General features: G+C 44.7%; 1 protein-coding gene across 7 annotated transcripts; it reads right to left on the bottom strand.

Annotated features, from left to right (window-relative positions):
- Positions 1-130: 130 nt before the first annotated feature.
- Positions 131-22,993, bottom strand: TRAF5 (TNF receptor associated factor 5). 7 transcript variants are annotated; one of them, XM_032102925.1, is made up of 12 exons: positions 22,932-22,993; positions 11,318-11,450; positions 10,562-10,935; positions 9,364-9,421; positions 7,579-7,680; positions 7,070-7,234; positions 6,691-6,768; positions 6,238-6,312; positions 5,873-5,965; positions 4,800-4,940; positions 4,127-4,295; positions 131-3,631 (listed from the first exon to the last, which is right to left on the bottom strand). In XM_032102925.1, the coding sequence occupies exons 3-12, from the start codon at positions 10,774-10,776 to the stop codon at positions 3,054-3,056; spliced, it is 1,674 nt and encodes a 557-aa protein (XP_031958816.1). In that variant the 5' UTR covers positions 10,777-10,935; positions 11,318-11,450; positions 22,932-22,993; the 3' UTR covers positions 131-3,053. The 7 variants fall into 7 exon arrangements, with proteins under 7 accessions (XP_031958816.1, XP_031958810.1, XP_031958817.1 ...); XM_032102919.1 differs by having other exon boundaries at positions 10,562-10,893; XM_032102926.1 differs by having other exon boundaries at positions 4,812-4,940; positions 10,562-10,893.
- Positions 22,994-23,196: the final 203 nt, after the last annotated feature.

Here is a 23,196-nt window from a genome sequence, read left to right as displayed (position 1 = left end):
TGTTGGTTTGTTTGTTGTTTGGTTTTGTGTTTTGTTGTTGTTGTTTTTAATTAGTGTAAACAAATACCAGTACTCCACATCCTTAAAAGTCTGCTTAAATCCAGCCAAAAGGAATGTAGGGCACAGTCACTCCAGAAGGGTGATAAAATTATTTATTCTTACATTAGTTTATGTACACAGTAAAGACATTCATCTAGAAAAATGCCTCTATTGTAGTAAGAGATATTCAAACTACAAACTATCAATAAATACGTTAGAAACATACCGTACACTGATGTAGAAATACCCTACGCTCTTTTGGTTACTTATCCAGTACAGTATTATTGAAAAGTTTTTTGGTATTCTTCATGCAACATCAAAATTCTTCCTGACACTTCATGCTATACAACATTTTTTTTCTTTATTAGGAATGAGATGAAATTTAAAACCCTGTTTACAAGTAGTAAAAAAATCACTGAAAATTTTAACATAAATCTCTCAATTTCTGTACTAAAAAGAACCAATTTAAAGAAGGTTGTCTTTAAAAAAATTAATTTTCTCAACAAATTCTTTATAAAACAGGCAGTATTTCAAAAGGGATGTCTCCATCACCCAGGATGAATTTGTGCTTCAAAATTTTAAAAGGAATATTCATGGCAAAAACCTAAACCCAACCAGTAGGTAGAGGAGAGATTGCAGTACGAACTGCCTAAAACCAAACATGCTTTCAAAATCTGTCTAGGAAAACACTAAACACTTATCCACGTCACTATGCCATCACCTACTCTAACAATTAGAAATGGAGTTTTAATAATACTTAGCTCTTCTCATGCTCAAACTTCGCCACAAACATTTAAATAACCCTAACACTTCTGCAAGTATTATTATCCCCAATTTACACTTGGGGTGGTGGAGGTGGAGAGGGCTGGGAATTTGCCAGGATACAGACCACACACATCCCTTTCATCTTGCCTCCCTCGCTTGTCCGAGCTCTTAATCAGTTTCTGTATTTTACACTCAGTGTACTGGAGAGTCCCAGGACACACAGGTGGTACATTCCCATCAGTTATTAGTGGTTATTATGCAAGTTGTGTCACTTTGAAAGTTACGTGACAAACATTGAAGTAGTAATCGACATGAAATCCAGGCTCAGGGCTGATGTCACAGAATGCCACGCCACTGTCAAAACAAGCCTGCTCTTTCTGTAACCAGGTCTTACGCCTAATTTGTTCTGTTTTACAGCTAAAATAGCTCTTGAGGTCAATGGTGGTGGTACAAGAATAAAATTTGTTCCTCACAATCTGTCCCCGGGAACATGGAAAGCCCCTGTGGTGGCTCAGTACGTCCTGACATTGTAAACCAAAAAGGGACTTCTAGATCAAAACAAAGATTTCACATGTGCCAACCCACCATGAGGTACAGATTACTAAGGTCTCTTCCCCTCCACCCCTGAGTTAGAAAATACATCTGAATTATGTCCTGAAAACCATGCGGGAAAGTAAATGTCTAGCAATACGATTGCAGATACAAAATAAAGTATTTTGCCTTCATCTTAGTATCAATCCCTGAATTATTTAGGTTGATATCAACAGGAACCGCATTTTTCATTTTGCCACATTTGCCCTGCTGAATTTTCTATCTTACATTTTTCAGTCTGTGCCCTGTTTTGATTCCTGCCTAGTTTACTCTTACTCTAAACCCAGCTTAGTTTCTTGCTGTCTCTTGATAAGCTTTGGAGCAACGGATAATGCCATGGTGTTTCCCTACCTGACCTGTAAGAGATGAGAGACGCAAAATTCTGCCACTTGTAATAGCAAAATGACTGAGTATGCAAAATTATACCCTCTTACAGGCACCCAAAGGGCTTTAAAAAGGCACATGTATTCTGTTCCTCAGTGCCTGATCTTGGTGGTTTTAGTGCGTCTCCAGTAAACCCTGTACAATGCACACATTGCCTTCCAGTATGGAAGGAACTTGGAATAAAAAATAAGGTCTTCAGACATCACAGTCAGCAGCTGTGTCATCCTTTAACAAACACTAGAGCTGCACTGATAGTGAAAATTGGGTTCTTACAGCAACCTCCCTCTCTAATCCATTTTCCCCCTTCTTCCCCAAACATCTAGGAGAGAGGAAAAGTGCATGTTACGTGAGCTATTTCCCAAGCTCTTCCTGCCTTTTGTAGAGCTGGTAGGCCAGAAAACATCTATTTTGCACAGATGTGGAAGCAAAACAACAGGAGTTTTGCCCCTCTTCCACAAGTGCAGCTGAGAGCTGGCAGGCTGTCCAAGCGCCCTGCCTCTGGCCATGTCCTGAGGGGTGAGAAGCACCTGCAGCTTTTGGCTTCAGATGGGGACTGTGGATGTTTACCACCAGTGGAAACCAGTCCCAAGGCACTAGGCAGGAATTGAAAGGACACAAGAAAGTTGTTGTGACTTGGGGGTACCCTGTACAGCTGATAAAACAGGCTACAAAATTAAGAGGCATTGGCTCCTTCCTCTGGGCTTTCTGGAAAAACACAGTTCAAACAAATAAAAAAGATGCAAGATACTTGCCAAATGTTTTCCCTGCCTAACTGAAGCCATTCTTCCTGCTTCAAAAAATCCAGGAGATGGAGGGATCAATACACATTGATTTGAATTTGCTTATGTTGAAATGTTTCCATTGCACACAGATGAAATGCACTTGCACATTTGGGCATGGCTTCACTTCTCTGTGAGGGAGAGGAGCCCATAGGCCTGCCTGGGCTCCAGGGAGTTTACTGGAGGAGTTTCATCTCCAAATGCCAGTCTGGTGATGGGAGCCAAGCATTCCCCCCCAGCCTGGACCGAACCAATCTGGATCAAATGCCTCCCTTCATCAGACTGGACTTCTAGCTGCCTTAAAAATGCAGTCCTGAAAAAAAGGTTAGAAAAGGAAAGGCCCATGCTTTGGCAATTCATTATCTGTCCTGTAAATCCAAAGCTGTGAAACATTCTCAGTAGCTTGACTGGTGGCAATTCACTATCGTAGGGCTGGTGTTCACCACAAAAGCAGTTCCTCATGGTTACAGAAGTCACACTAATCGGGCACGCTTTTCACAATTCCTCCAGATCAGTTAGATCCACAACCACTTTCAGAAAGAGAGTGTCATCTCTGATGTAGGTGTTCTTTGTGTTCTCCAGGACTGAGTGCGGCACAAAGCGCGGACAGCCGGAGGCGATATTCATTTCTCCATCCGGCCTTTTGAAACTGCTGCTGTTGGGGTCAGCTCTAAAGACTTCCACAATGTGATTTTTTTTCCCACTTTGGTCCAAAAGCATAAGTGTAACTTTCTGCTTGAAAGGCCACAGGAGCAGCGAGTCAAACTCGCCCCTCATGACCACGAAGTAGAGGGAGATGTGCGTTCCCTTTCCTGAGCCGTCCCCGTTCAGGTAGGCTCTCGCACACAACCTGTACCCGCAGCGGCTGGTGTAGAAGGGCTGGCTGGCTATGGACAGCACACGGCCTTCCACTGCCTCTTTCTTCTTCATCTTGTAGTCCGTGATTTTCCAGATTAATTTCCCATTGTAGCACGTGCCTTCCAGAAGCTTAAATCGTTCTTCATTTTTATTGAGCTGTGCTTTGTGAATATTGATCTGGAGATCATGTTTGCTGGACTGATCTTCCAAAACAACTGAGAGAAGAGGGGAAAAAAAGAAATAGAAAAAAAAAAGAGAAAGACATTTGGTAAAATAAAAGCATCAGAGCCCTGGATAAAATGAGCACCCAGACTCAAGCTGGCAAAACTGATCTACCCAAGCCTGAGTACAAGCTCTGAACTACAGCTGCTAACTTTTTAAAACTGTAATTGCAGCTGGTAGCTGAATAAGAAAAACTGGCAGCTATAAACCATGAATGCCTGAATAGCACCATGGCCTCCATCACAGTGCAGGAGCCAGACCAAGGCCAGCTCTGTGGCCCTGCAGTGCCACAGGAGTTCAGGAGACGTTGTGTAGTAGGGAAAGGTGGGACAACACTGCACACACCATCACAGTTTGGTCTCAGAATGCAAGAAGAAAGCCCTTTGTACTGAAGAGCTACAGCTGACTGAGTGTAGCACCAGAGTCTCTCGTTAGCCACCAGTAAGTGAGCAAACCCCCGCTACCTGTGCAGGAAAGTGCCAACGTACCCAAGCGCTGGTCGTACGTCTCCATCAGGGCAATCTTCTGTTTCACGTTTTCAATTGTGTCAAACAGGGGCCGCAGGTCTAATTTACTTTGCTGCTGGTTTGCCATCTGTATTAGCTGTTTCACTTGTGATTCCAGGCGTGCAGACTTATCCAGGTGACTGGCCAGAGCCTTTCCAGTTCATGCCATTGGAAGAGGGTGGGAAGAAGAGACAAGAGATATCCATAAAATCAGCTATTTGCTTTGAATTAACATAATGAAGTCTTTAGCATATCAGCAGTATCAATGATATGATGCATTCAAAGTGCTCTGCGGGCTTAGGAATTTATCCCAGTGCTCCTTCATGATTAATTCAGCACATTTACAGACTGAGAAGCCATCCGTCATTCAGACCCAATTCACACTGCATCACTACATTCAACTCAGTATTCAAATTTACACCTGCACATTTGCCATGGGCATCTGACCATGAGGATTTGTACAGTGCTTTTTGCCCAGATCATGTATCCAAACTTCTGTATCCATTAAAATGAAAAGACAATGCCGTACTGTAAAAAAATCAGAAGGTCTTGGGGAGATTTGTTATTGCTGTGCTATTAATGACAACTATTACTGGAGGAACATATTTCAGGATACAAGAAAGCAATTGGTAAAAAGGTAAAATCAATGTCTCACCTGACTGCTTACCATCAAGCTGCTGTTGTTACCAAACAGTTGTGTATACTGTCTGAATTCTTTCTCACATTTCTTAATGGCATCTGCTAGCTGCTGGATTTTAATCTCTTTACATTCCAGGCTCTTATACAGGTCAGATATCTACAGATGGAAAAATCAGAGTATAAATGCTAAGGAACACCAAAACATACAATGAAGAAATTATAAAATATGTGACTATATAAGAGAGAGTGGAAAAGTTTACAATGCAAATCCTCTAAGTGAGCTAGATAAAGCACTCCTTAATTCACTATTTGTGGATAAGCACTGGCAAGAATTGAACGTAAGGTATCAGACTCTTGAATAGATCTGTGTGGCTACAGGTGAAAAGAGGCTCCCATCTTTCATTTCCATCATGATGATCCATTCAGCTCTACAGTGGGGTAATACATACTTACATGCACACGTGCATGTGTGTTTCTGTGCGTATGTATACAGATTTTTTTCCTCTACGGAGGTCTAACCAGCCGAAGAGATGAGTCAGTGAGGGATACACTCTTCAAAACCAAGTTACAGCACTTTGGGATGCTTACTTCTTGCATAAACAAGCAAAGAGTAAGTTCACTATCAGCTTGGATGCATTCAGTTTAGCAGGACTGGGCCTACATCCAGTGTCACCTGCTGGGAGCCAAAGAAGTGATCATGAGCAGAAAGATGCTTGCAGCTGGTTCTGGTGTCCTCTGTGCTGCCTCCACACAGAGCAGGTAACCTGGCCAGTCAATGAAACTTTAAAATACTTTATCTCTAAACGTCATATCCAGTGTAAGGCAGAGACTGAAAGCAAATGAGGTGAGCAATGGCAAGGAGCCTCCCACTGTGCCTAGTGGAGAATATATGTGCCTGGGCACAGAGAGCTTTCCCTGTAATTGACTGACTTCCCTAGAAGAGCTTATGCTGTCTTCTGAGGTGTGAAAAGACCATAAAAACAGTCTTTTAAAATGTAGCTGAGCTAAACCAGGCAACAAATGTAGACTCTCATATCATCCTCTAACAAGTCAAGAACTGCTGAAGAGTGCTTATTAAATATGACTTACCTGTTCTTCCAACCGGGAGTTCTTGTCTAAAATCTGCAGCATGTGTTCCCTCAGGGCACTGTTTTCATGTTCAGCAAGTTTCCCTCTTTTAACCTTAGTGAGGCAGAGGGGGGAAGTGAAAAAATAAAATAGTAAGATAAGCAGATTTTTGAAGCTGTCAGTAAAAAATTTAGTAATGCAAACATTCAAAATGTCTCCTTTATGCCTTGAAAGTGAGGGAAAGGCAGTCCTGATTTTCTAGGATGGCATCTTAACCAACAGCAGAAATGGCTGTGAAAGGACATCAACTGGTTATTTTAATTATTGTGCTTGGTTTGGGAGACAGAGTCCAGTCCTGGTGCAGACAAAGATCTGTAAAACAGTACCTTTACATGACAGCCGTACTGCTTATACGGGCAGTCCACTTCTGCCTCGGGACACACAGCATGGTGCTTTTCGATCTGCATGTATTAACAAAGAAGGTTGTGATTAAATAATTACTTGGTAATTTGAAGCACTAATGAAATCTAAATGCCTGCACAAAGGGTGAATAAAGGCCACTGTCGTGACACCACCAACCACCTAAACAGGAAAATGAGTATTTAGAATCAATAAGCAAGCCAGGTATTTTTCCATTCTGCAAAACACCAATGGCTTGCAGTGACAGAATAATCCACTTAAAAGATGGGAGATATATCCCTTTTAGGATCAAACAAACTAAACACTTAGAGCATTGAAATTTTATTGGCACGGGCAAATGTGGTCTGCAACATTGCTTCCCGTTTTCATAAACATGTGTGATCTGCTGAATTGCAATATGTGAAAAAAAATAATTGTACCTCTTTTTTCAGAATTATTTGTGAACAGTTTTGGAGACAAGGCACAGGATAATCAGGACAATCATTTTTCTCATGATTCTGAAGAAAAAGGAACAGAACAAGGCAATGGTTTTATTTTTTTAAAGTAGTATATGCAGAGGAAGCTATGCAAAAAGAAATCCCAAACATACAAATGCAAGCCACATATCACCTTGGTGTTCGTAAGAGAGCATCAATAATTGGTATTATTTAAAGCACAGTTATTATACTTTCACCTTCAGCTACTCAGCCAAATTTTGTTTCAGGTGTTAAGTGCCACTGCAATGCTGGAAACTTTTCACTCAGCAGTATCAAGGGGAAACAGGTGCTATGGACTCCTGGGAATGCTTCATAATCTTACCTTTATGTTAATTAACACCACATATGTATTACAGTACTGGCACATCTCTTCTCGGAATTTACAGTGCTGGCTCAAGTGCTCTTTCAAGTCTTTGCGAAGAATTTGATCTGGACATCCATCATTAGTGCATTGCATGCTTTGAAACAAACACTGCTGGAGATGCTCCTGCAACACACACCAGCAGATTAAATGCCAAATGGCCAGTGTGACCTGGGACGTTTCCTTGAATCAACAATCACCTAAACATTCAGAATATGAACGGACACTAATTTACTAAGGCTACATAAAGCAAATGATTCTTATTTAAAAAAGAAAAAACCCTAAGGCAAAGCTGGAACAAGCTAACAGCTGTAATATTTGCTACTTACAGTGTATAGCTGTCATAATCTTTGTACTTAAACCACATTGCAACAATAACTCTGAAGAAAATCATGGGAATTTAGCTGATCATAAATACATAGGGCTGTCATGAAAATCAAAGGCTTCAAAATTTGATCAAGCAAACCAACCTGATATCGTCCCAGAATTACTTTTGAATTGCAGTCAGGAAAGTTTTTGCAGAACACATGCAAATTGAGAACTTCCCTTTTACAGCAGTTGTCTTTGAATACCTGTAAAGGAAGCAAACCAGCCTTAATATGCAGTCACATGGTAATACTGTCCCTGCCCAGCTCCGTGGGGTCCCGTGTGCCCCCACCGACGCACGGGTGGGTTCAGTGTTACAGTCGGTAGCAAAGAGTCGAGAAGGGCATTTGTGTGCGTTCCTCCAGGAGCATTTATTGCTGCTACACTGTCAAAGGGTGCAGAGGCAAACACCAACACGATCCCAAAACTCACAGTTTTACCCGGGGATGGGGAAAAGGCAGGACCAGGGAGCGGGGACCAATGGGGAAGCTCTGGGGGAGTGACGGGGGGTAGAGGCTGACAGCCAACCGGGGAATCCAAACTGGGATAGAGTAACGTAACAGAACAAGCATCCTGGGAGAAGCCTTTCTGGTCACCCTAACATAAAGTGGTTCTTGTGGTGCTGGGGACTTGCCTTACTGAGAACTCTCTGTCCCTTGTAATGTATGTTCACTGGCCACCACAACAAGGAATATTACTTATAATATAAAAGAACAATACATCGCTACAGATCTTCTGAGTGTTCAAGTGTAGACTCCATAATCATGAGTATGGCTCTTAATAATTAATGTTGAAAATTTGTATTAAAACTATAAATTAAACCATTTCTGAAATTCGTTTTGTAGGGTTTTTTTTCCCCCCACATAGTTATTCCACAGATGCTGATCCATCCCCACAGCCAGCAGGACTAGTAGCACAGGAGCTGTATAACCACTGCCGGAGCCTGCCTGTATCTAGAGGAAAGCAACTGGAGCTAATATGCCCCAAAAGCCAAACCAGCTCTGTGCATGCTCCACTATGTTCAAGTGCCTTTGGGATGGAGGCAGTGCTGAGATATCCTTTCTGCCACCTCTGAGAAGCAGCACCGTTCTCAGCTGTATATGCAGAAGCAAACGAAGCCCCCAGAGCAAACTCTCTGTCTTATTTAGAGATCTTCCTGCATTGTTGCCATCAAAATTTGCAAGAAGTAGAAGATGGCAAATGAAAACCAAAAATCCTGTGGACAGTCTGATTACAATTTCCAATCAGGAGTAGGAGAGAGAGGAAGGAAACATTTTATTTCCCTGGAAAATATCTGGCAGGACCAAGTATACAGTACACTTTCAAGTCTTGGAATATAAGTAAGGACAAATGAATCCATTATAAAACAAAACAACCAAAACCAACAATAGCTTGCAAAATAAAAAGGATTAACTTATTTTTTTCTCTAAAAGTTACCCAAAAGTAAATTAAATCTTCAGGGCTAATAAGAGCTAATGCAGATAGTCAAGACAGCAAATTACAGCCAAGTGAAAACAAAGACAATCAGATAAACAAGATATCCTAGCAAGATAGGGCATTAAAAAAGCAAGTCAATAAAATCTCCATAAAAAGCCAGACATCTGGTGACTTGAGAGGATTTAAAGCTTTGTGAAATTCTTCAACACTTTACTGGAAATAACAGAAGACTAAAATGAAATAACTTTAGAACATGAAGTATAAAATGAAGCTTTAGCTAGACAGCCATAATTTCTTTCTGGGAAAGCATCACTGAGTACACTGCTTCCTTTAGCATCATTTCAGAGACAGAAAAACTGCTCTGCTCTGAGGACTAAAAGCCACCTTGTTCTCAGCTGTCTTGCCTTTCCCATGTAAATGCTGACTGTTGAAATAAACCTATAGCCACTTACCTCATGCATTTTTATTGTTTCTTTGTCGACAGGACAGGTGGGTACTGCATTTAACTCTCTAGATCAAAAGAAGAGTCGTGTTAACCCACAGGAAATTCAATTTATTTTACGAAATTGGGCTATGCTATAATCTGACTCTGACAGAAGTCAGCAGTAGATACCATAAAAACAAAAAAAAAAGTCCTTTGAAAACACTTTTATCCAGCAACTACACAGCCAAATTCTGCCCAGAGCTTAGAGAGGACATAAAGCGGCAACCGTGAATATGTAATAGAAAGCAGAGTTTGTCCTAAGAGTGTTCAATGGTAAAAACCACAAGATGTTTTTTAATTAAGAGGACTTAGTCACTCTCTGGCCAGCTGCAGCTCACAGATGTCGTATCTCAAAAAATCTCATTGTGCGCTTTAAACCCAGCCTTTGCCTAGAAGAACCAGTGCCCTCCTTGCTACACCAGTAAAAGAAGACCTAATGGCTCCTTTCTTAAAAGGCTTCCAGAAATCCTGTGATAGGGTGCAGGAAAACATTCATTGAGGCAGTGCAAAAGGGAGCAACACAGAGACAAAGCAGCAAATGTGAAGCATCTAAAATTCACAAAAGTTAATTAGTGACATCCATCCATGTAAAGAGGCTCCTCTGCAGCCTTTCCAGGAGAAATCCTGCCTTCAGGTACACCAAACAGTCCATAATGTATTCCCAGACAGGTCTGGGGGGTAAACTCATTTGTACCAAGCAGAGGGATGCCAGCAGCCTTGTGATCTAACTGCAGTATCAGATAATATTAACATCAGTTTTATAATTCTGCTAAATTCAGAGGAATTATGCAGAAGCAAATGAACACAGCCTAATCTAACCACCAGCACCAACACCGTGAGACATCAATGCAGCAAATTCCTCTGAAGAGCACAATGGCAGGCAGACAGACCACAGCAGCATCTCACACAGCAGTGTATCAGCTTACATCAATAGTTTCTTTACGCTGACTTCCCTGCGGTTCACCAGCACCGGGTTAGAGACACCTTTAAAACACTGAGCACACAGTCACTGGGTTCAACAGAGTCCTTCCACTGACTCCTTCAGCCTCTTACTGGGTTGGTAATATTATTATGGCACTCACTGCTCATTTATAGATGATGTGGGCTGGTTTTTTTAGGAAAAAGAACAAGGGGAGCTTGTGGGTACGGGAGGAGTCTGCTCTCACCTCAGAGCAAGAATGCACTGCTGGCAGAAGCGGTGGCCGCATCCCGTCTGGTGGGGGTTGTGCAGGACCAGGTGGCAGTAGGCGCACTTGTAGCGCTCCTCCAGGCTTTCCACAAACTTGTAGTCGGTGTTGGGCTCGAAGTCCAGAGAGTTGGTGCTGGCAGAGTTCTGGCGCGTGAAGATGCCCGAGAGAGCAGCGGGTTCGTCACAGGCCATGGGAGCTGCACTGGGAAGCGAAGCAGACACAGGGAGAAGCTCTTCAAATACTCCCTGGCAGCCACTCGGCCTCGGCTACTGCTTACAGCAGGTTGCTGCTGGCAGGAGGGCTCTCATCTGCAGGGGGGAGACAGGTTTTAGAGGGAAATGTGGTGCCAGCTATGGAAGAACAACAAAACGCTCACAGAACCACAAAATGAAGATTACACAACAAGCATCAAAGCACACTTCTTTGGAAAAGAGCTTCACAACCTGAAAATTATTCCACAGAATTGAGATTTTTATGGTTTGGTTGGGTTTTGATTTTTTAAAATTTTCTTGCAGCAGTTCTTAGTCTCAAAAAAAACTACAAGAGTCACAGACACAGCTGGGGAAAGCAGAATCCAAGTCTTGGCCTTAATGTTCACCAGGAAAGTCTCCACCTAAAGTAGAGCCCACCCACATGAATTTACAAGTTCACTGCACTGGTTCAAGCATGAGATGGCTTTGTGGTTCACAGCAAGGAGCATACAAAAAAAAAAAGGCAGCAAGGGGATTTTACCTTCAGTTTAGGTGTTACAGGAGTTGAAGCCTCTTAACTTGACATCTTTCTTTTTCCTGTTGATCACTCATTTATAGCAGTATACTCTGATCTCACTTAATTATGTGCAAGTTTTTGGCTGTGTTAATTCTGTCTGAAAGAAGTGGTGGAAAAAAAAGGAAGAAAAGCAAGGCTGCAATCAGAAGTGTGATGTAAGTTTTTCTTTCAACCTACTGTAACTCATACACAGCATAGGAATGCAACGTTACTTTTCCAGTAAGAAAAACCATCAATATTTGTTCCAAGCCCTAAGTCACAAACCTTGAGATTTGCCACCAGCCCCTCAACCCTGCAGTTGCTTTTTTTTTGCAAGTAGCTCAAGACCTAGAGCCACTCTGGTTGGCATTTCTTGCAGCCTTGCACTCAGAAGATGTTTTCCTTACAGGATTGTACAGCTCCCAGATCATTTCATGAGGGAAGTGCTCAGTTTTCCAGTTGTGCTGTGGGATGCTATTTCTCCTCTGTGTGCACCACCCACCCTGTCAGTCACTGGTGTCACTCTTACTGGCATCAACACCTCTCTGAGAGCTCTCACTCATCTCCCGTAAGGTTACCAAGGGCATTTGCTGCTTTTGGAGGGAAGCAGGGCCAGCACATCACCATTAACAACCTTGTGTCTGGCATGAAACAGCGTGCCCAGCACTGACATTCTGCCCTCCCTCCCTGCTGCAGCAGCCCACGAAAGCAGCAATTAGTGAGCTGCCACAGAGCACCTCGGGCTTCAGAGAGCCACATCCATTTTCCTTTCTACTTTAGCAATCCATCCTGGGCAAGGAAATCCAGCGGACAGATAATGTGCCTGATTCAAAAACACGCCAAAGCACTTAACCAATTAAAATGTATTCCACAGCCAACATTTAAGTGCTCCTGTAACTCAGCACCCTCGTTAGTGGTTGTACACAGTATTCACCTCCCCAGCTTGTGAGAGTCTCCTTGCCTTTCACCAGGCTGAATGTCTGACATACTCCAGCACACCTGATCATCTAACATTGGTAGCCCTCACGAATATGAGCCCTAATCATATTCCAGCCATCAAGACTTATTATTCCAACAGGAGTTTGCAAATTACCCTGTTTGATCCCTCCAAATAAACAGCCTTCTGCTTCAAACCAGACATGGTTGTCCATTTTCTCCTTTAATTTTTAAACAGCTGATCTTTCCTCCTCTGAAAACGGGGTTCCCAGTTCCCTGACACCTAATAAGGAGCAATTCTATTTTCCTCACATCAACCAGGGATGCCAAAATGCAGCCTGAGGGATTACCAGTCTCATGTCTGGGCTGCCTCGGTAGCAGATGCCAGCAGCGGAGTGTGCTTGCTGCTTCTAAGGCAGATGGAGAGCAGTCACCATTAATTTCCAGAGCATGGACCACCTACAGGATGAACTGCCTAAGAACTCACTCTGCCATCGGTTGGTGACACCTCTGAAGCAAGTTTCCTTCCTCTCTCTTATTACTGCTCTTTCTCCCATTTACTTGGCATCCAGTCTCCCCAGTCCTATTATGCTCCAGCATTTACATCATCTGATGGTATGGTTTAGCAAGCTAATGTGTAAAAACACACTAAAATAAAACCAACAACAACTACAACAACAGCTTCTGTGTTTTACCCATTTTGCCTTTAGGGATCTTCCTTAACTCCAGAAACTCCAGCTGGGGTGAGAAGTTTTAGGCAAAAAAGTTATGGGACACATTAAAAAGAAACACAGTCATCAGCCCAAAATCCTATCCCAGTAACTCCTCCAGAGCTCTCACTACTCATTAAATCAACCAAAATCACTCCCATTTCTTTCTGCAAGGAGCACTCTGCTGTGGTACAACACCTTCCAACTCTCTTGCTGAAATGAGAGCCTGTATCTCCTTAAACACCTTCATAACGCACCCCACCCAGATCCCACTCCTAAAAATGGAGACTCTTGGCATCTCCATGAAAACACCTCCTCCACCTCAGCATTGCCCAGGATGGTACTGCACAGCTGAGGACATCTCAGGGCACAGGAAAGAGCACCCCAGGTGAAAGGGAAGGCTGCCTGCTCAGAGGGCAGAGCGGAAACCTCTGGGTGCCCTGAAGATCAGGGAGATCACCGCTGCTGCCAGCCTTGCAGGAGCTTTGCTGCAGTATTTGCAGCTGTTCTGCTGGAAGAAATGGGCTGCCCCAGGAGGAGGCCTGTGGATGGCAATCCTTTGCCCAAGCTGGAGAGATGCCCGTGTAAATCAGCTGGAGAGACTCAGAGGAGCTGAGAAACAGCAGCCCTGTGCCAGCCCTACTGCCAGCCAGCACTCGGTGGGATGTGATCCAAACCATCCCAGGCAGCATGTAATTCCCATCCCAGCACTCAGTGACTCAGGGCAGGTTGCAGCAGCTTTGCTCCCACTTCTGGCTTGGCTCCATGCATGGGCTTTCTGAACTGAAACCAAAGGGAAACTGTCAGGGGAAAAAGTGCTTTTTTGTGACAGTGAGAGCACCCCAGGGTTATCTGAATCAATTTCCTGCTCACGCTGATGCCTGGCCAGCGTAGGTAGGGGCTGAGGTAGCTTTCACTTCTTCCTTCTCACAGCTTCCAGCAAGTGGAAGGTGTCCTGCCTTTGTGTATGCTGCAGTTTTTCAGCACACGTGCAAACTGCAATACTGGTTTAAAATAGCAGAGAGCAGCCAGCTCGTGCTGCATAATGATGCTCTTGTGGCAGACACAGTGCATGCTGTAAAGTGATTTTCACTGCAACTCTACTGCAACAGCACACACACAAAAACACCCAATCTATGGAGACTGAAAATATACACATTAAAAAAAAAAAAGATTTCCCTCTACTGAAATAAATAGAATTAATTCTGCCCACACATAAAAAAAGTGGTATGAATCCCTAGAGGCTAAGCCCAAGTCCTATGAAGAGCTACCAATGGGTGGGAGCTCAAAGGCAGTGTGCAGTACAAAGAGCTCCCAGCAGCACCTTCCCACCCCTGTCTGCACCATTAGCTGCACAAGCAAAATGCTTCTGGAAGAACTCTTTCTATGCAGATGCTTTAACCTCACTGGAAATAATCCAAGTGGAATAATTTTCATAACAAAAATAAACTTTATAAATTGTGAGCTATCCTGTTTCAACTACTGCCACACCAAACCGAGCCCAAATGTTTTCCAGTAAAATGTTCCACACTTAGAATTGCTTATTGTTCAGAAACTGAGCAGAACATAATAATGAGGAGAAAAATCAGCATTGGCATGACTTACTAGAACATAAAATTGCATCAACATTTTAAAGCCATGTTCAAACAGCTTCCCCCCAGCACTGCTGCTCTCTACCTACAGCACCCGCAGACAGAATGACAGAGGCTGTGTGGAACCCTGATATCACATTGAACTACTGTGGACAGATTAACTTCTTCTAGCCACAAACACATACTTTATGCACACAGGAAAAACCATTCCCTATGATGTAGTTGCTTTTTTAAAAGAGAATATGTTTTTCCTGTTTTCTCTCACATGAAGCCAAGCCCTGCTGAAAGGTTAGCACCATGAGCTGTGAGTGCACCATTACGGCCAAAACCTCCAGGACAGCAGAGCCAGACACAGGCACTGGGTGCCACCATGTCCCAGACTGAGAAAGGAAAATCCAGGTCATTATCACAGATTTGATCATCACACATGGACAAGAAGACAAGATCCTTGGTCCTGCTGCCCAGCAAATGGGGCTGAGAGCCTGGCTTCGGCCAGGTTCACTGCATGAGGGGAGGGTGATGCTCAGCCACCCTCCAGGACTGGGGTATTCCCAGTAAAAAGCACCTTGATCGCTTCCTCACTTACCAGCTTCCATGTGATACATACAACAGGGCATGGAGAAAAGGTTATGCACCTACCTTTCTGTAGCTCTAGTTCAGCTCTACTGCTTCGCCCTAAGACACTTGGTAGGGACAAGTCTTAGAAGATGCCCTGTCCCTCCCTCTAAAATTATCTACCTTTTATGGTAGATCAGAACTGTCTTAGTCACAGTGGGAAAAATTTTGCCAAATTTAGAGGTCTAAGATCAAGTCACTTCATTGGGAGCTGACAGGCAGAAACAGGATAGAGGGAAACAGATCTTGCACTAAAACAATCCTCTCCAAGCTGCCTTATAAACTATTAAACTTATAAACAGATTAGCTGCCTCCAGTACTTTTGAATTAAAATAACGAAGTTGTATGATTTACTACTCTAAGCCCCTCCAAAACCCACTGTTTTGGGGACAAGAAATATATGCCCCAACTCAACCCACAGAGTGGAAGAGGTAAGAGTTTGCTAAAGAATGACTGAAAGTGTTTATACAGTTTGGAATACACATTTAAGATACAGCAAGTTATACGGAGTCATGTGAAAAGAGGAGATGATGACATCTGACATCACTGGGGGATCATCCTTGTCCCTTCCAGCCCAGGAAGAGCTAGAACATTTTGACTGCTGACAACAAAACACACTTGCAGAGTCCCAATGTGGGAGAAGGACCCTGGCTGCATCGTGTGTTTCCCTCCAGCACAGAGGCTGAGGAGGGAAAAGATCCCCTGTTGCACCAACACAGACCCACTGCTCAACTCAAGGCTCACTCCCACTTCACCTGGCAGCAAGTGAACCTCAGGAGCTGCCCTGCTGTTGTCCTGATCACTTAAAAGATGCAGTGCAATGACCAGCTGGTACCCAGGAGAGAGTACTTCTAACAGCAACAATTTCCTACAGGATATGTGCCTGAGCCCCCCCAGGGGATGTTGCTGCAGAGGACAGCAGAATAAACATTTTCTTTTGTATATAGACACCACTATACTATTGGAAGTTCCAACTGTAATATTACCTCATCCTCAAGGCACAGTAAAACCTTACTAAGCAAGCATCAGTTTGCTCATCTCCATAGGCAAATTTTCACTAAGCAGAATAAGACACTAGGGTTTCCTTTGCACAGAGGTACAGTCAAGCATTACAATAAATTCCCATAAGACTGGACTTCATCAGGTTTTTAAGACACAGATTACAACCCAGCATTTAAAAAAAAATTAAAAATACACTCTTACAACTAATGAAGTGTGTCTGGTGCTGAAGCAGCCTTGATTTTACAGCCAGCTTACTTATTTGCTACATCTACTGTTTTCCCTGGAGATTCTAAAAATAATTAATTAATTAATTTTGCATTATCAAGAAATCTATTTCTAATCAACACAATATTGTTATGCCTTAAAATAACCTCATTCACAGCTGGAAAATAACTTTGTTACCATCACTTCTGTGGCAATCCCTGAATGTTTTATCACCTTCCCAAGCACCAACAGAAATCTCAGTAAGAAGGCTCTGCCGTGCACGCCTATGACACTGTGGCACCACTTCCCCAGTTCAGGGAGTGAACTCGGTTCCTGAGAGGTTTTTGGGTCTGCAGCCTTCCCCTAACCCCTGTGTGACAACCCCCTGAATAGCCCTTTAGAAATGAGAAACAATTCTGGCAAAGTTAAGCTCCTGCCAGTGTGAACAAGACACGTTTTGGTAAAGCCATACCTGCAAACTGTAGCTGGTCCTCAATGGGGAGAAAATGAGAGAGAGACAGAGAGACAGAGTGCACCAGTGTGAGCTTTGTGGTTAACACAGCAGTACAAGCATTTTAAAACAGCAAGGGAGTGGAAATCCCCCAGAGTAGCTTTGAAAAGATCATGTATAAAAATGTTTTAGAAGGGCTAGGATAAAAGGCAAGCCACTGAAAAGTATTTTGCCTTACTGCAATGGTGTACGGACTGCAGATTTTACCATCTGGAGCAACGCAAGGTTACCAAGGACATTTCTCACAGCTGGAATCCAAGATACAGAGTAGATTTCACCTTCCACAAAACTGATGAGTGATGTGATCAAAGAAAAAGTACAAGGGCAGCAGGAAACACACAAGGACATAAGAAAAACCCAGATCCAATCCTGTGCATCCCTCCACAGCAGCCTTGGCAAAGCTGGGTGAATCCACCCATTGCAGGAAGCGAAGTGGTGGCTCACAGAGGAAGCAGCACTGGCTCGGTCACATAAGCCCATGCCACAGGCTGCACAGGCATGTCACATTTAAACAGGACTCTAAAATCCATTTTAAGAAAATAAACATTTTATTTGGTTTTGTAATAACTTAAGTGGCCATAAACCCTAATGGTTTTGTAGTCTGAACTTAATTGTGCACACAGGCTTCTTGGCAGCCTCCATCTCCCTCTTTTTGCATCAGCCTCCCTCCCCAGTCCAAAATGTGCTGCCCTCGTGGCAGTGCCTTAGGCTCCATCCCTACCCCCACTCTTTCTTTATCCTCCTCTGCCCTCTTCCTTTGCTTTCTGGTCTCTTGTTTTCTTTTCTTTTTTTTTCTTCCTTTCCTAAAGTAACATGTCATATTTTCTCTAAAAGCAATAATTTTAAAGTCTCCTGTAATTTAAAATACTAATTTTCCAAAAAAAGTTTCTATTCTCCTTTGTACTTAGTGCAACATATACCCTCTTTCATCTTTTCCCTTTAACTGAACTTGCTCCCAGAGCATTTCTAACCTATTTCAATTTCCTTCTTCCCTCCCAGGAGGTATCTCAACCTACTGCATGTTTTCCTGAACCTTCCACAAAGCTCTGGAACAGACAAATCATTGCATCATTAAGTCAGTGGCAAAGGGAAAGGCACCAATTTGTAGGCATGCCACTTCTTTATGGGATCAATTAAATTTATTTGAGTTGCATTTCTCAGCACAGCCTAAGCTCACTTCTATGTGGAAGGAAAAGGAAACTTTTTAACCCAGAAGGTATCCTTTCATCCCTGCCATCAGCACCTGCCCCCAATTGCTTCCTGGTCAGGCTGTTGACTCTACACCACCTCTGACCAGGCTGACACTAGAACAACACAACAGCTTCTACATAGGCTTTCCCTGAGCCTGGCAGCTCTGAAGGAAGGACACATCCAGCTGGATTTGTCGTGAGCAGGCAGCACTGCAGAAAGCATAGTGCTCTGCAAGCACAGCTCCAGGAAGCACCATCTGCTTCTGGGAAGCTTTGGGGAAAACCCCAAATGGAGAAGTTGAGTGGCAGCAGGATCTTAATTTTAAACAGTTTGACTCTGCAGATGAGTAGAGAGCAGCAGGCCAGTGTTATTGTTCGTGATCAGCCCCTGACCTCCTCCAGCACCAAGCGCAGTGCTGAAACCCTGACCAAGTTTCAAGCAAACTCAAGAGGATGAACGTGAGTGAACAGACAGCAACAGCACTTAGGAAACAGAATGAAGGAAGAGACAAAAAACAAAATAAAGTTGCTGAACAAAGAGTAACAGTAAGGGACAGAGAGCAAGGCAATTAACAGGCTTTAATTTTTTATCTTTTAGTGTACTGAAGCCAAAGTGAGTCCTCGCTTTTCCTAACAAATAATTGGCTATTACAAACTTTGCAGAACCAGGTCTTTGGGGCTTTCAAGTTCACGTCTCTTTCTCAGCCCTACAGGGACACACTGTTCAGGACTTCAGCTGATTTGACCATTCAGTTGGTTTGGCCATGAATATCTACTCAAGGCACAAGAGATTCTTGGTTTTAATTTTCCACGCCCAGACCCTTTGACTCAGTATTAATAAAGAACTTTACCATCATCTATACATAAATCTATGAATCAACTCAATGGTTATTCATCTGAATTACTAGGAGGAGCTCAAATTTTTTTTAACACATACATATATCTGATGACACAGACACACATTTTTCTAGCCACAGCTGTCATTGAAGATATCACTGCTAATGTAAAAACCCAGATGCTGGCGGGGACCCCATGAACTTGCTGTTGAAAAAGTGGTGACAGCAAAGATTGTTACCATTTTCTTTTCTTTAAAAAAAAAAAAATCAACAGGAGAAAGAATGTATTCTTAAAAAGTCCCTCCCATGAGGACAGAGGTAATAACCATGAGCGGTGCTTTCCCATGGCCCCTTCTCCAAAAGCAGTGGGCAGTGGAAAGCCATGCTGCTCTGCCTGAGCATGCTGCCACAGCCAGGCAGCCACAGCATTTTTTTGTTTCTTTCATAGGGCCACATTCCAGCGTCAAGCACATGGAAATAGCAGACAAGACTGTGAACCATATGACTTAGCACAGGTCTGACCATTTCATGTCTCACAGCGCCTACTTTGGGAAAAACCTGCTTTGCAGATGGTTCCTAATCTTGAGGTTTGGTTAGTCACTAGGTGGCTTTGCATAATACTAATAAGTAACTTTTATATTTTGATATCATCTTCTGCAAAGTAAGTTCACAGCAACGTACTTAATCTTACAGAATCCCTATATGCAAACGTCAGTACACACAAAAACTTGCTTTATCAGTCCCACTCCCAGAGACAAACATGCTTAACTACAGAGCACTCTGGGCAATCCCATATCAAAACCCCTGTGGTTTAGGTGCAGACAGTTTCTCACACACTTGTGTATTTGTTGCAATATCGAGCAGGGGAAACTGGAAATTTTTGCAACATTTTTATTAACAATACAGCATGACTCAAGTTTCCTCACTTTCCCGAGCCCAGCCACACACCAGGGTAAATAGGTTAGCTTCTTTCCTAGGCTGAGGGAAGAGAGTGGAACAACTGCACATTGGTACTGATAAGGGACTGATGACTAACAGTGTGATCGTTAACCCTTCACACTTGGTGCCAAGAAACTTGGACAGAAAAGCCTCAGAAAGTAAAAGAAGAGGTTCTGAAATCCTTACCCCAAGGGCACACTGGCTGTAAGGTGTCCCAGGCAGCTGGCTGGGGTCATGCAGCAGCACCCTCAGGCTGCAACGCTGCTCTGGGCAAGGAATGCTCCCAAGAATGGAATGTCTGCGAGACAGCAGAAGCAATCTGAATCCCTGCAGCCACCACCAACTGCCTCCACAGGATCAGGAGACCAAGAAAAGTTACAACTCACTCAGACTGTCTGACAAGCCAGAAAAAGGAACACCTCTCCCTAGCCAGATGATTCCTGATGATAAATGATTATGCAAAACCATCAAAGGGTCAGACAAAGAACTGAAGAAGACAGAGGGCTATAGGATAACTTAAAGGTGGGCACAAATAAAGTCCACGAGATGAAGCACCCTACAAGTGTGCACCTGCCCACTGAAGGGATTTTGCCAAGTGACCCAAGCAATATGAGGTACAGAATGAAGAGCTCCTGACCTGTCCCATAGCTTTAACAGCTGTGTAAGAACTGCTCCTGCTTTAGGGAGCCTGTGTGGTGAAATAAAGAACTGCCTGGTTTCTGCCCTCTGCACTTACCTGAAATTCCTTTGGTCCAAGTCTACAACAGCAGCTTTCTAGCTTTAAAATCTTGTCGCCTCCTGGCTGTGATTCCTTACCCTCTCTAAACCCCATAAATACCATGTGAGTGCCACAAGCTTTTCTTTCTTCCTTCATGAAGTTACTCTGAATCTTATCTTTCAGCAGCTTACACCTCTTCAGTTTCTAACCCTAAAGTTTCCTGCCAGGTACTCAGAGATGTGCCCCATTGCTGCAGACCATCTTCCTGCACAGGCTGAACTCAGCCTCTCCTCTGATATCCGGGCTGTGGATGATGACCAGCCCAGGATGATGACCCCAAGCTTCCCCCACAGCCCTTTTTCTCCACAGCCCCTGTGGCCCAACCTGACACAACCAGACCCTGCTCCACTTAGCTCCACAGCCTTAATCTCTCTCAGGCTCACAATACCTCACCAACTTCTCCTGCTTCATGTCTTATATGACACAGTATTTCTTGTCTACTAACACAAAACTGTCGTCCATCATCATCATCCTCTGGTTTTCATAGAATCAAGGGTTTGGGTTGGAAAGGACCATAAAGATCATCTCGTTCCAAGCACCTGGCCATGGGCAGGGACACCTTCCACTAGACCAGGTTGTTCAAAGCCCCATCCAGCCTGGCCTTGAACAGTTCCAGGAATGGGGAAAACACTCATTTGCAAACACTTATTTCTCTCACAATGTAATATTTTATTCATTCATCCACCCTGCATGCTGCCACAGAGATAATTTTTCTAAGCCATAGCTACAACCACATCACCTCTCACCATCCCTTCACTTTCCCACTGCACCAAAACCTCTTCACTTTCAAAGCCTGTTCTAGTCTCCCTCCACTTGCCCCTGCATTGCCTCCAGAGATATAAAGGCTTCCTCTCTGCCCAAGCAATGATAACAGGCTCCACTGACTCCTTGTTATGTATTTGAGCAAGTGTGTGCTGCGAGGGCAGATGTTTTTTTGAGAGATATTAGCAGGCTGTTCTACTTCAAATCTTTTCTTCAAGATCTCCTTTGCCCAGCAGCTGGGAACAACTGGCTTCTGACTATCATGGTGATCCAGAGGGTCGCACTGCCTCCTATTGCTCCCGCACGCAGGCACGTCCCTCCCTCCTGACTTGATCTATAAACTCCCTTCAGCCAAGGGCTGCGGTTTTGCCTTCTGCTCACACAGAGGGGTCCTCAGCCACAGCAAACACTTTCTGCACAACAGAAATAAAATAAGATAATCAAGGCTAACAGCAAAGGAAGTTGTCCTGGGTGGTTTTAGGCTGAGTGCAGCACATCACCACCACACCTCACGCTTAGCTCAAAAGCAAAAATACAACACAGTCCTCAGACAAAAGAAGAAGAAGTGAAAAACCACCCAGGGCAATGCTCATGCACAAGGGCATCCCAGAGCACCCCAATTTTACCTTCATCACTAAACCCGCATGCTCTGTGTGCAATCAGCAGGGGAGGTTTAAAAATACAACCTTGTTTCTGCTGCCAGCCTGGAGATGTGCCTGACCTGAATACACCCAGCTCTTTTTAGCACATCACTGCACTCCTTTCAGCCATCCCGTATTTATTAAACGGAAGTTATGAGAAAAGTTCCTCTTGGCTGGCACTGGGAAGGAGCAGCCAAGCTAACAATAGGCAAAGCAATTCAAGAAGTGCCAACAATAGGAGCTCTTCATTTTTCCTTCTAAATATGAAGAGTGTTGAAAATGTTTGGTTAAAGCCTGCTGCCTCAAGATGCTCCCAGAGCGCTGTTAATCAAGGAAAATCAGAAGACTCCCTGCATACGCACAGAGGGGAAATTCCCTCCCCCCAGCAGCATTCAGCTGACACCAGCGGGGATGCTTGTTACAGTTCCCTGCAGTCTGAAAAGATCAGAGCTGCAAAGGCATTCTTCATTCATCCGAGCAGTCCCGGCTTTGTTTCCTTCCCAGCCCCCAAAATTTCGGCGCTGCCAACCTCTGGGGCGGGCACCGGGCCTACCTTTCCCTCCGGCATCCCCGAGGGGAGGCGGCCGTGGCGCATCCGGGGCAGGGCTGGGCTGAGCCCGGCTCCACGGGGGAAACCCCGGCGCCAGGGGCGAGGGCTTCGCCACACCTCGCACAACTCCCGGGGCGCCAACTTCGGCTTTGCGACCCGGGCCTCCTCTCTAAGCGGAAGAGAGCAGCCCCGCGCAGACTTCCCTCTGCACCGCGGGGCTGGGACAGGGACTTCAGGGAGGCGTCGTCCCCCGCCAGCCCGGCCAGCACCCGCCGCCCGCGGGCCCAGCCCCGCTCCCCGACACGCCCCGGCCCCCGCCCGGCCCCGCCGCACCTGTGCCGGCGCTCGCCGCGCTCCGAGCCGGGCCCGGGGGCCGCCGCTGCCGACGGGGCGCGCGCGGTGCGGGGCTGCGCGGGCGCGGCTCCGTGCGCGGCTCCGTGCGCGGCTCCGGCGGGCGGGGGGCGCGGCGAGCACGCGCTGCCGCCGCCGCCCCCGCGGGCGGGAGCCGCTTTCGGTTTCATGGCAACCCCCGGGCGGGGAGACCCCGGCGGCGGCACCGCCCCGCTCCGCGCGCCGGCGGCGCTCCCGGGCTGGGGGA

Source organism: Corvus moneduloides, chromosome 3 (assembly GCF_009650955.1).
Source record: "Corvus moneduloides isolate bCorMon1 chromosome 3, bCorMon1.pri, whole genome shotgun sequence".
NCBI lineage: Eukaryota > Metazoa > Chordata > Aves > Passeriformes > Corvidae > Corvus > Corvus moneduloides.
This window is presented reverse-complemented; position numbering and strand designations above follow the sequence as displayed.

Coding starts and splice junctions, on each gene's coding strand:
- TRAF5 (XM_032102925.1), bottom strand. CDS start 10,776: ATGGCCTGTGACGAACCCGCTGCTCTCTCGGGCATCTTCACGCGCCAG. Junction 6,769..7,069: donor TGGTGTTAATTAACATAAAG/GTAAGATTATGA, acceptor CTTTTTCTTCAG/AATCATGAGAAAAATGATTG. Junction 3,632..4,126: donor GACGTACGACCAGCGCTTGG/GTACGTTGGCAC, acceptor CTCTTCTCTCAG/TTGTTTTGGAAGATCAGTCC.